Source organism: Dermochelys coriacea, chromosome 3 (genome assembly GCF_009764565.3).
Source record: "Dermochelys coriacea isolate rDerCor1 chromosome 3, rDerCor1.pri.v4, whole genome shotgun sequence".
Classification (NCBI taxonomy): domain Eukaryota; kingdom Metazoa; phylum Chordata; order Testudines; family Dermochelyidae; genus Dermochelys; species Dermochelys coriacea.
This window is the reverse complement of record NC_050070.1, coordinates 6,627,187-6,640,274: the sequence shown is the minus strand read 5'-3', so window position 1 is coordinate 6,640,274 and position 13,088 is coordinate 6,627,187. Positions and strand designations below refer to the sequence as shown.

General features: G+C 46.2%; 1 protein-coding gene across 4 annotated transcripts; it reads right to left on the bottom strand.

The window, feature by feature from the left end:
• Window positions 1–1,471: 1,471 nt before the first annotated feature.
• On the bottom strand, window positions 1,472–12,555 carry LOC119854072 (serine/threonine-protein kinase PDIK1L-like). Of its 4 annotated transcripts, none has more exons than XM_038397967.2 (5): window positions 12,326–12,555; window positions 9,800–10,428; window positions 8,368–8,584; window positions 5,624–5,870; window positions 1,472–3,907 (listed from the first exon to the last, which is right to left on the bottom strand). In XM_038397967.2, exons 2-4 carry the CDS (start codon window positions 10,343–10,345, stop codon window positions 5,641–5,643), a joined length of 993 nt encoding a protein of 330 aa, XP_038253895.1. In that variant the 5' UTR covers window positions 10,346–10,428; window positions 12,326–12,555; the 3' UTR covers window positions 1,472–3,907; window positions 5,624–5,640. The 4 variants fall into 4 exon arrangements, with proteins under 4 accessions (XP_038253895.1, XP_038253896.1, XP_038253894.1 ...); XM_038397968.2 differs by having other exon boundaries at window positions 12,244–12,403; XM_038397966.2 differs by lacking the exon at window positions 12,326–12,555 and adding an exon at window positions 12,144–12,315.
• Between the last annotated feature and the right edge of the window lie 533 nt (window positions 12,556–13,088).

Below are 13,088 nucleotides of genomic sequence, written 5' to 3'. Positions count from 1 at the left end.
TCCCCTCCCCATTTTCCAGCTCTGAGGCATATCATAGCAGTACATATAGGTAGAGACAGCAAATATTTTAATGCCTAGCAGTCAGAGTGACTACAAAGAGCTTAAAATGTAGCAGATACAGATAGACTTGGGTACAGCATAAAGCTTTTCCCAGTGAGAGCCGTTTGTAATAATGGTTATTAAAGTCAGAATGACCAACATCAGAAACTGTTTCCATCAGGTCTCATGTACCTGATTCCATGAAAGTAATGTCACAAGCCCCTGCCCATTTGCCTCCAGCTGCTGAGAAGCAGTCAGGCCCAATTCCATCAACAGCCAACACACCGACTCAACCTTCCCTGTTTTCAGTCAGGGACAAGATGCTCACTTTCTGCCAGGGGTGTTTGCGCTCTGGTATTCCCATTTTCTAGCAGGATTGAATAGACGTTTTCCCCTTTCTGTATAGGCTGTTATTCAATCCCAGCATTTTAATCTTTTGAAAGGATGTACTTCATACATAGAATACACAATTGCAAAAGATCCATGCTAACTCTAGCTAGTGTTACTGCTCAAATATTACAGAAGCCATCCTACTTGGGAGTTAACAGTTTCAGTATTTAAGAGCTAGGGCCTAGGCACAGTGGCATTCACTTACTGTAACCCTAACATTGCTTTTAGTCCCTAAACTCTCTTACTGAGAAGTCTAACTGTTCTGAAACCAGCAGTTCTCAGGACTGTGCAAGTTAACACAAGCACTTGCTGTAGAATAACCAACCATATTATGCCAAGGTAGTACAAACATAAAAAGTAGATTAGTTCAAAATTCCTTCTTCACATAAAACTTGTCTGTCATAGAAATAGTTTCAAATTAACAAAATGCACATTAGGCCCAAGGTGAAGGCAAATAACTGATTTTCTGTTTTTTGCTTTCTTGAAACTACCATAGTTTAACTTTGAAGAGAGAAACTTTGGTTACAAAGTCCAGTTTTCTGTCCTCCTCTCCCCTACAGAATGGAAGTAGGATATTTCTTTATTCCAGGCCATGTTCATGTTCAGTTTGTGCCTTCCATACATAAACTCTGCCCATTCCCCAACTATAGGCTCAATTCTCAGAAAGGGCTACCTTCTATAGGACAAAATAGAAGTAAAAAATGGATGAGATTTATTAGGTGATCGAGTCCCAGTACTGTGCAAGGTTGTTCCCTACAGAATTGGCCCTGTTTGCTGTCAGCACCACATTATGTCACAGATGAGGGGGAGTTTTAGGAACAAGCACATCAGGAGCACAAGACAGATAACCAAGAGCAGATTCCAAACCTCCCCTGAGAGCATTTAGTTTTTAGTCATGTAAATAATAAAAGCTGAGAAATATTTCTCTTCACTCGCTGAAGCAATAGCTTTCACCAGGGCTATCCACCTTACACACATCATTCCTTCTGGGTAGGTGGTGTCACGATTTAGTGCTTCATGGTCAGAGCAGGGGTACAAGGTGTCTGTATAAAACCTTTTATTAAATTTAAAATACACAGTCTGAGGTAACAAAAGCGCACACATACAAATAAGTATTTCTAACATAGAGGCTGTAGAGATCATCAACAGAGTATGACAAAACAAGTATGAGTTGCAGTGAGTAGCCAACCCTGTGCCATACAAACATTTAAAGTGCCTCAAAGTGGTTTTATTGCCTGGTGTAATCTTAATTCTGGTCTATATTCCAAAATTTGACTCTTCCTCAACTATGATGGTTCCACAAGACTAGCAGTCTTTGCCTGTTCTCAGAACAGATGGTACTGGAGAGACAGACATTACAGTTTCAATAGCTGTGGGAGTGAAGAGAGAAGGAAAAAGAAATACATTTTAAAGAATAATTTCTTCAGTAAAGCAGGTTGAACAATTTTGCAGTCTAAAGCTGGTTAGCAAAAAACACTCAGCTGGTGCTATAGTTTCTAAGAAAGATCATGAAATATGAGCCACCTAACTTGAGAAACAAATAAAGCCATAGCAACAGGTAAAATTGGGCAGTATTGTATGGGAAGAGGAGCAGACCAAAGCCAAAGCATAATTACTAATAATCTCATTGCTTTAATGAGACAAGAACCTTCTCCAGAATACATCATCTAAAATTTCCAGATGACAAATGAGTCTCAGACTCCCATTCTCACCAGCTTGAACCTATCCAACCATATCCCTCTGAGCAATGCTGAACTGGCTGGGAAGAACCAACTCCTTTCATTGCTACAGCTAATCTACTTGTCCAGGGCAGCATATAGAGCAAACATTTGCACTGCTACCTCACTCTATAACTACCAGGACAGCAACTTCCACCAGCACTAAGTTTATTAAAAGATTTTGAGGTTCTTCCAAGAGTTTTATAAAAGAGAGTTTTGGCTGAGTATGTTCCTGCAGCAGCTCGGATCATGGATATTTGTTTGTTATTTGATGGTTACAGCTAGAGCTCAGATGACTTGAGTCTGCGAGATATCTATGCAGTGCAGCATTTTATGGAGGTAGGCATCACCAAGCCATAGGAAGAGTTCTCCACTTCTTCCCATGAAGCCCACTAGGGCTTCCAGATCAAACAAGTAAGTAGTGTGGATTATATTCTAGGGAAGGTTCTACTATAGAGACTTTTAAGATGAGGGAATGCAGAAGCTTATATATTGCAGTCATGGCTCTGTGCCAGAATGGAAGGGAAGGGGACAGAGAGAATGGAGACTGGTTTGCAGGCAGTAGCTAATGTACCCACAGCAAAAGGACAAGGCCCAGAAATCAGATTAATTTTTAAAAATTAACAACATATTTCAAACAATTTTTGCCATTAATTCCAAGCACTGATCTCCCTCCATAAACGGTGCTGTGGTGAAGTCTTCACATCAGTCTTCCTCCCCGAATATCCCCTCCCAACATGCCTGTGTGTTGGCAAGGTCTCCTGTATGGCATAGGCATACATTGAGACAAACAGAGCGGGGTCTCTTCTCTCTTCCTCTGACAATACATTCCTGTCCCGTAAAATCAGTTGTGTCTAAAGATACTGTAGCCCACCTCCAAACCACAAGTTAAAATAGAGCCTAGGGCGAGAAGAGAATTGGAGGGAAAACCAAGGCTACTTAGTTACCTTCCTTGAACTAAGGGCTTTTAGAAAAAGTTAAAATATCAATCCCACGGGTGTCAACTATTTTCAGACAGGTTGGAAATAGGCTGAGTCCCTATTTACCTGCCAGTGCTCCAGTTCAGTCCTTGTCATTTCCCATGCCAGAATAGCTGGGGCAGGCAGCTTCAGCCTCTAAACTACTCAAAGTAATAGCGACACACATGTTCTAACAACAATTTGGCATATTAAAAGTCTTTGTATTTAATTTTAAGAATGCATTTTGGTTAATCTAAGCAAGAATATTCACAAACTACCGTGATGAAAATACATTCTGTTTCTGCTAGAAAGGTTTTGGATAAACATTAGATTAGATTACACCATGCCAACTCTTTCAAAAACAGCCACCATTTAGTCACATGCCAAGTCCCACGGAATGAAGGAATTACATGGAAAGCTCTAATTAAACACTGCACAAGACAATCCCCATCTGCTGTACTAAGAACAGGTTATATTGGAATTGACTCTTCGGAGCATGGCCACTGAGTTGATAAGGCTGGCTGCCTCAGTCACCGACATCCTTCTTCACTATTATACAAGTGAAGGGGTCAGTCTGCAATACTCCATTTAAAAAAATTGGGCAATCTATACAAAAGACTTGCATATTAAAATTACTATACAAATAAATAATTGTTCCTTTACATACAACCATTGGGATAAATGGGAAGCAGTCAAGATTTATTCTGACCAGTCTCCCTCAGAGTCAAACCATTAAATCCAAGGAGAATTCAGAGGTATTGGTCAGGATGCTTGTGTGATGGTAACAGAAGAATACAGGACCTGTGGAAGAAGCCAGTCAGAATCAAAGACCTCATCACCACACCTCTCAGTAAGATTTTAATTAGATTAGCATTTCAAGGAACAAGAACCCTTATTTCAGATTACATGTTAACAGGTAGATTCAGTTTCGAGTTTGCGGTTAGTGGTTTGAGACCAATTCCTAGGATACAACTTTCTACATAGCTAAGCCACCACTGCACTGGTTCAACAGAGGTCAAAAATTGAAGTATCAAGTGAGCTACCCTGTCTCCTGAGAGGAGACTGCTGAAACAGGTGACAGACAGCCACATAGGGCTTTGTGGGGGAATTTGCACTGCCCTGCCTGCTGTACCCGCAATTCAGTCTCCAGATTTACTGTTAAAACACTGCAACCAGCATGGAAACATCATCAGTTTCACAATCTTCTACAGCATCCTTTGTGCTCTTCTACTCCATTATCTTAAGAATTCGCAGTCAAATGACAGTAAACAATCTAACACTGATCTGATAGTTAGTGTACTGCTGGGCATGACAGTGCCTTAGACCACAAGTTTCAGGCTGGGGTCACTTGCTTCTCAGGCGGGTATGAGCTAGAGGTGCCAGAAAGACATTCCCAGCTCCAGGAAGAAAAAAAAAAAAAAAAAAACTGTACTTATTAACAACCCTTACAGACAACTGTGCTTCCACCTGGTAGGTTTGAGAGAGCCCAGTATTCTTCAGGAAGAAAGCTGGAGTTTTCCATCACTGAGGAAAGGATGCAAGAGACCCCTTTGGGGGCAAAAGAAAGGTGAAAGTCTTATAAAGTTTGGTATCATCTCTATTGCAGCTAATTTCAACTAACGTTTCTGCAGTCCACCATGGAGAACAGTCTTATAGCAGACTTAAAAATAGAGGCAATAATTAGAAAATTACAGTGAATTAGTGTAATTTGCAACAGAATGAAGTGTTTTGGTCACTACCCTATTAACGGCTTACTGCTTCCTCATTACAACGTACAAAACATTTGACAGGAAGAATTTCTGAAATCTGTGCTGTACACACTTGAAGTTTTAAAGCTGATACTGTCTAGTCTCAAAAACAAAACAAAAAAAGGACACACAATAACATGCAGGGCCAAAATTTTCCAAGTGTGAGCACAAAGTCAGACCTAATAAGCAGCATGATTTTCATATGGGCCCAGGAAGGGCACAGGGACAGATTCTTGGAGATTCTATTTCAGGACTGAGGCCTGTTTGTAAAAGCATTTCTCTGTGTACAGCACCTTACCTAGTACAACACGACCCCTAATCGGATAGGGCTCTTGGCATTAACATAACAGTCAACTTTTCATTACATAACCTGGCTCACATTTTTCTAACATGCAAGAGTGCGAAACACCACCTTTTAAGGTGAATCCACATGTAGAAAATATGTGATAACTCACAGTAACAAATGTGTGCGAAACCCATTACAGGTGCTTATTAAGGATAAACAGCTTAATTTGACACTGGTTTCTTATCTCCAGTTCTATTACCTATAAGTGTGCTGAGCAGTTACCACTCAAGGGGCCATAAAATATACTGAACCCAAAATATTCCTTCAATAGAGCAGCTATCCTGACAGCGAAGGGTGTAATCAAATAGAAAGAAACCAATGAATCTAGGGAACTGCTGTTAGATTTAAAGAACTTAGGCCAATCAGATCAGTATCAAAAACTAGGATTGCAAGTTTGAAATGAGAAGCCCAGTAGACACCAACCTGATCACCCCATGCTGCTATGAGCATTGGCGCTTTTTCCCATAAGAGATTCTCCTGATTCGAATTTCTAGTTGGAAGGCATCCAGTCTTTCCTTTGGGTTAAAAGTTAACATGTCATGCAGGAGTCTGCAAAGATCATCTGGCATGGACTTCTTGTTCTTCAGAGGAATTTGCAGTTCCATGTTGGGATTCTCCAGCAGCGCCTCCCCAATAGGAATAAGCTGCTTGCCTTGGCAGATGTAGGTTCCTGGGCATAGTTGGGAAAGAGGGAGAAGTCAGATTGGGGTAAAGGAGAATCCACACAAGAATAAGTTCATCCACAGCACACGTCCATCTGACAAGCAACACAAGATTAGTAAAAGATCACAGCATGTGAAACCCAACTTCAGAGGCTACTGCCAAGATAAGTGGTGTAAGATAGCCCCAGAAGAAGTTCTGTACCAAAACAGGAACCCTCAAGTTTGTCACATCCCTATTTCAGCACAAGTGTGCATCAAGCAGAGAGAAACAGAAACACACTTTTAAATTTAGCTTGCACAGGACATTGCATGTGATCCCTATAACCATTTGACAGAGAAAAAAGCCTGTTGGAAAGAGCTTCCCCTACTCCACTCTTTCAATTAATTTTACTGCATCAGTAGAACTGGAAGCTCTGAGAAAGACAGAGGCAGGTTGTGTTTGGTTCAGATGACTTAGAAAAAAGTTAACTAAGCAAATAGCGATTCAGTTATTTAAGCCAAACAATTTTTAATATTAAATGACAGTATGTTCCATTTACCTTTATCCAGACTGCTGGATACAGCTTCTTCTCAGCAAAATTAAGGAACAGAAATGTAAATAAAATCACTGGTCAAAATAGATTAGCTGGGTTCCAAAGAGACAGCAAAGAAAGCTCTGCTCAGCCAAGCTGCTCTGCCCTTGCTGCAAGCATGGAATAAGTGACCGATGTGCATATGGAGGTTAGCCAGGCAAGTCTCTTATCTCGAGTTGGCAGATGGCTATTGCATAAACTTTAATGAAGTCTGTTCGTGCCTTGGTCTCAGACCCAGAATATTTACTATTTTTCTAGCCAAGAACTAAAACATTTTTTGCTGTTTGGCATTTTGAAAAGGAACGATCTCAGTTCTTAATTCCGTGATGTTTTGAAAACTTAAAGCAGCCGCTCAAATAAAAAGAACCTCTCTCTGAATACCTTTGTGACTTGAAATTATGTCAGGTATTTAAAGAAATGTGTACATTATGTATATTGGGCTTCCTTGAGTACGAGTTGAGATGCCTCTGATTATTATGCTCATATGAAAGATTGTCATTCTCTTCTTTCAAGGTGGATTTTCTATTGCAACAGATATTCCTAGAATCACAGACCATCCATTGCTATAGAATCTTGTTCAGCCAGACACAGCACTAAGGATGACCTCAACATCCCTTCCAGCTTTATAACCTATTTTCTTACATGTCCTTACAATCCTTTGGATGGTTCCTTTGCCTTGTAGCCTTTAAATATACCATCACTATCAGCAGGACAAAATGTACCAACTGTAGATCAGCCCATCGTCAAGGAAAGATAGGTTTACAGCAGGGGTAACAAGGTAGAGCAGTGGTTCTCAAACTGGGGGGTGCAAATTGTATTCGGGGGCGGGGGGCATGAGAAGCTTTAGGGGAAGGGGGGGAACCCCAATCTTACTATGCACATTTTACACCCAGCAATGAATAATTAGCAAAGCTGATTCCTCCAGACATATCAGGTCCTCAGATGGTGCTGTGCATTTTGATGGATATCTGTTAAGCTTGCCTAGCATTATCCAAATTGCCATTTGTAGGTCAATCCATTTGCACATTTAAGTGTCAGCATGGACCACAATTGCAGCTTTGCTTTTGCTCTTATTACAATGGATCATTGGCTCATTCGTGCAACAGAAAAAAACAACTCAAGTGAAAAACAAAGACACCAAAACTCATTCAAGTGAAGTACCGCCACCGCATATATTGGTATATATACTTGTGTAGCTGGAGGTGGGTGCATAAACTATTACAAACACAAAGAAGGGGGGCGTGATCAAATCAGTTTGAAAACCACTGGAAAAGCATACATGGCTATAACGCTGCTGAATCTTGACTGTAGAGTGTGGATATACTGAAAATGCTTCACCAATGGAATTTAACTCTGAGTTTCAGTATTTCCTTTTGAATATGCTTGGGGGGTTTGTTTTGGAGGTCTTTGGTTGGTTGGTTGGTTAACGTTCACTGGAGCTAGTCCCATTTCTGCTGAGCACCTGTTGATCTCCCAACCTCAATGGATGGCCCAAGCCAGATGACAAGTTTTCTTCTCCTAGCCATTTATGTCACAAAAGTTTTTTATAAATGGAAAAGCAGTAGAGATCACAAAAGTCTAACAAAGCTTTCAGACAAAAAGTAAAGTTAAGATAATGTGCTCTATAACATGTTGATCCTAGGACTTAAAGAATGGGGAGTCCCACAAAGGAAGCAGACTCAACATGAGGAAAGGGGTAGGGAGAAAGGGGAAGATGGCTTTACGGATTTCTGGCAATACCTCTGGTGGAGACGTGGCGAAATGTTGACGGACTCCAGAGGAAGCCATATCCAATACTATGACAGAAGAAAGGGTGGTGATGTGACTATACCTGGGAAAAGGATCCTCACAGTTTAGAGGATTGCTGGGGATAGTGTAGGAGAATGATCTGTAAATTAGGGCTCATTGCTGGCTGTACAGCAATTACTCTCACCCAGCAATTCCTTCTCAGAGTCTCCATCCCTGAAGGTAATCCTCTCTACCATAGCCCAGAAAATGATCCCGAGGGCAAAGATATCAGCTTTGGCACTATAGCGACCTTCCCACACTTCTGGTGCCATGTAGAAGTTTGACCCACAGGCTGATGAGAAACAATGCTGGTTCACATTCACTTTCCCCTGGCATATCTTACTCAGGCCAAAGTCTGCTACCTATATACAAAAAGGGGAGAGATTAGAAGGTCACCATTATTACCTATAACATTGTACTGTGCATACAGGCATGAACAGAACAGCAGCTGAGCAGGTAGCTATATTGAGTGCTCTGAACCCTATTGTATTCACTATTATCTATATTGAATAACAAAACTTCAGTTTGATTGTCCTTTGGCTGTTCCAGAGGTGAAAGCATATGCCAATACTGATCTGGAGGGCCAAGACATGCGTTACCTACAAGGGACAGACCTACCATCCTCTAGGTTAACTACTGGAAATCCCATGGAATTGGGAGTTTAGGAGTAAACTGTGAGTTGACTTCCTTGCCGCTAAGCTGCTCTTCCCACTGAATTATTACAAAAGACAGACTTGTTTTTAGTCTGTCACTGTAAGGAAGAGAATTAGTCAGTCTTCATTTTAACCACAAAGGCCCATGGCTGGAGCCCAGATGAAGCAAGAGACAAGAAAACCTCTTGCTTCCAAAACAGCAAGTAGTGCTAGAGGCTACAATATTGTAAGTGTTGACAAGTGTATAAGGACTGTAGGTCCACCAATAAGGGAAGGGAAGATGCTGTATAAACCTTTGAAGACCTTATTCTCAATATCTTCATGCTTTCTTCCCATACCCCCAAAGGACAAATTAACCTGTTCCAGAAAGCAGGAACCATAGTACGATTAGTTGCAATCGGTTAGTCTAGAGCATATTTAAAATGTCCCTCTCTGCCAGCAACTTTACCCTCTACAATTTAGCATGGCAACCCTCTAGTTTAGTGGTACCAAGTATAGCCCCAACAGGTCCTGGACCCAACAGTGTGATTGCACTGAAATCATAGGTGCCCTGCTGCCTTCAGTAACAAAATATTCCACCACTGATCAGGAACACAGTGGCTAGGTAGTGATTTAAAACTGAATTAGCCCTAAATTGTTCCTCTTAAGGGAACGTCTTGTGCGTGAAAGATGCTACAGAAATGCTCTCAGGATTCCCGGAAGAGTCCAAAAGGCAACTGACTGCCCCACATTCTCACCAAAATCCTCTTTTGAGACTCATACAAGTGACTTGCCCATCCTTTTCTAAAAGTTCAAAGGGAAGGCAACAAATGAGGAAACTGAATATTACAATGTTACCCAAGTGACCAACTCAGTGCAAGTAATGCAATTGGCATAACACTTCACCCACATATTGAGCAGCAGCAAGAAGGATTACCCTCTTACCTTTACTAAAGGACCTCCAGGGCTATGGGAAATAAGAATATTATCCGACTTCAGGTCTCTGTGCACAATCTGATTTCTGTGCAAGAAAGCAACAGCACTGCTCAGCTGCTGCATGAAGCTATTATTCAGTTGTGAATCTGGAGTGCGAGACAGCAAAAAATCATTCATGTTTCCACCATCACAGAACTCCATCACAAACCACACAAAACAGGCAGACTTGGGGTCCATGCATCTCCGCCCTTTCAGACAGGTCTCAATCAGCAGGAGATGACTGTCGGATTTCCTGTACTGGCGGCTGATTGGCTGAAAGACTTGGCCACTCTGCAAGACACACTCTTCTAACTGGATCACATTCTCATGTTGGCTCTGGACACTTTGCAGGGTCCAGAACTCTTGCAAAGCCAGTTCCACATTTTCAGGTACATTACAATGCATCCTTTTCACTGCCACTTTGTTTCTGGTTTGACTGACAACTGCCTCGTAAACTACCCCATAGCTCCCTCGACCCACTTCCTTTACAATGCTGTACTTAGCTTCTGCAGCCATATCTTTTTGTGGCCCAATGGGCAACAGACAAAAAAGATCTTTGAAGTCATAACACTCCTCAGACTTTCACCTGCAGGAAAATCCTGAAATAGACAAGAAAAGGTTCGTAAAAATCTGACAGCTCACCCCCCAGTGCTTCATGTGCTTCTGTTTGATACTTTATTTTAGTGGTCTATATTTTATTATGTGTTGCTTGGAACATAGAAACTTGTTGCATAGGGATGGGTAGCAACAGTGGGATTTTAAGGAAGAAATCGAGCATGGAGACAGCTTTCAATAATCACTGTTCAGCACAGTCCTGCTGCACAGTCTGCTATAACCACACTGCAAAATGGTACTGTACAGAATTAAACTGCTGCATCAACAGGGAACACAATGAACAATGTTTGGTAAAGAGAAAGGTGACCTTCCCAGTGCAGAGTGTACCCCCCAACTAGGGGAGAAAAGGAGGAAGACATGACCTGAACAGCCCAGCCATCACCACAACCTCCCCCCCCCAGACCCCTCACCCTCCCCACGGCCCAGCCATGACCACATCCTGCCCCCCCGACCCCTCACCCTCCCCACGGTCCAGCTATGGCCACATCCTGCCCCCCGACCCCTCACCCTCCTCAGGGCCCAGCCATCACCACATCCTCCCCCCCCAGACCCCTCACCCTCCCATGGCCCAGCCATGACCACATCCTGTCCCCCCCGACCCCTCACCCTCCCCACGGCCCAGCCATCACCACAACCTCCCCCCCGACCCCTCACCCTCCCCACGGCCCAGCCATGGCCACATCCTGCCCCCCCGACCCCTCACCCTCCCCACGGCCCAGCCATCACCACAACCTCCCCCCCTCGACCCCTCACCCTCCCCACGGCCCAGCCATGGCCACATCCTGCCCCCCCGACCCCTCACCCTCCCCACGGCCCAGCCATCACCACAACCTCCCCCCCTCGACCCCTCACCCTCCCCACGGCCCAGCCATGGCCACATCCTGCCCCCCCCCGACCCCTCACCCTCCTCAGGGCCCAGCCATGACCACAACCTCCCCCCCTCGACCCCTCACCCTCCCCACGGCCCATCCATGACCACATCCTGCCCCCCCGACCCCTCACCCTCCCCACGGCCCAGCCATGGCCACATCCTGCCCCCCCCGACCCCTCACCCTCCCCACGGCCCAGCCATCACCACAACCTCCCCCCCGACCCCTCACCCTCCCCACGGCCCAGCCATGGCCACATCCTGCCCCCCCGACCCCTCACCCTCCCCACGGCCCAGACATGGCCACATCCTGCCCCCCCGACCCCTCACCCTCCTCAGGGCCCAGCCTTCATCACAACCTCCCCCCCCAAGACCCCTCACCCTCCCCACGGCCCAGCCATGACCACATCCTCCCCCCCCCCGACCCCTCACCCTCCCCACGGCCCAGCCATGGCCACATCCTGCCCCCCCCGACCCCTCACCCTCCCCACGGCCCAGCCATCACCACAACCTCCCCCCCGACCCCTCACCCTCCCCACGGCCCAGCCATGACCACATCCTGCCCCCCCGACCCCTCACCCTCCCCACGGCCCAGCCATGACCACAACCTCCCCCCCTCGACCCCTCACCCTCCCCACGGCCCAGCCATGGCCACATCCTCCCCCCCCCGACCCCTCACCCTCCCCACGGCCCAGCCATGGCCACATCCTCCCCCCCCCGACCCCTCACCCTCCCCACGGCCCAGCCATGGCCACAACCTCCCCCCCTCGACCCCTCACCCTCCCCACGGCCCAGCCACCACCCTGCTCCGCATCCTGCCCCCTCACTCACCAACGGCCCAGCCCCGACCGCCTCAGCTCCCCACCCCGGGCCACCATCCCAGCCTCCGGCACACTGGGGCGAAGGCTGCTCAGGGCCCCGGGGTCCTCACCGCTCCGCGCGTCCTTGGCTCCCCTCAGCCCGGGGAAAAGACCCGGCTCTGCCGCCGCACTGACTGCCCCGCGCGGACCTACCCGGCCGGTCCCCGCCGCACTTCCCGCCACCGCCACGCGGCACAGCCCATTGGCCAGCGCCAGCCAACCAGCGAGGAGGGACCGGAGCCTCGGGCGCACGCACACCAACCAGCAGCCGAAGGGGGCGGAGCCGCAGTCACGCAGCCGCCAACCAGCGAACGCTTGGGCTCGCCCCCTGAGCGGGGGTCAATCGCAGCACAGCCCCGCCTCTACCGCGCATGCGCTCTGAAGACCGACCGGCTCGCGTGCTGAGGAGCGGGTGACAAGAAAACTCCAAATCCCAGCATCCCTTGCGCAAAAATGAGCCCTGACGGCGCCTAGATAGGACCAATGCATGCTGGGAATCGTGGTCTCCACAAACTACAGCGGCCTACTACGAGAGTCAATGGAACGCATTGCAGGCTGGGGCCTGTAGTCTCTGTAGACCACCGCCCATCTCCTGCGCAGCTGGGGCATTGGTGGGCTGGAAGCTGCCAAAACCCTCCCCTCCCCCCCCACCCCCGCGGTGAGACCCACCATCTCCCCCTGGGGCTGACCACTGTCTGCATCCTGCAGGTTTCAGAGTAGCAGCCGTGTTAGTCTGTATTCGCAAAAAGAAAAGGAGGACTTGTGGCACCTTAGAGACTAACACATTTATTAGAGCATAAGCTTTCGTGAGCTACCGCTCACACCAAATGCATCCGATGAAGTGAGCTGTGGCTCACGAAAGCTTATGCTCTAATAAATTTGTTAGTCTCTAAGGTGCCACAAGTCCTCCTGTTCT

Bases quoted from the DNA above. Each gene is read 5' to 3' on its own strand.
- LOC119854072 (XM_038397967.2), bottom strand. From the start codon at position 10,345: ATGGCTGCAGAAGCTAAGTACAGCATTGTAAAGGAAGTGGGTCGAGGG. The intron at 8,585-9,799 runs GTAAGAGGGTAA...TTTTGTATATAG, and splicing joins CTGGAGGTCCTTTAGTAAAG to GTAGCAGACTTTGGCCTGAG. The intron at 5,871-8,367 runs GTGAGAGTAATT...AACTATGCCCAG, and splicing joins CTCTGAGAAGGAATTGCTGG to GAACCTACATCTGCCAAGGC.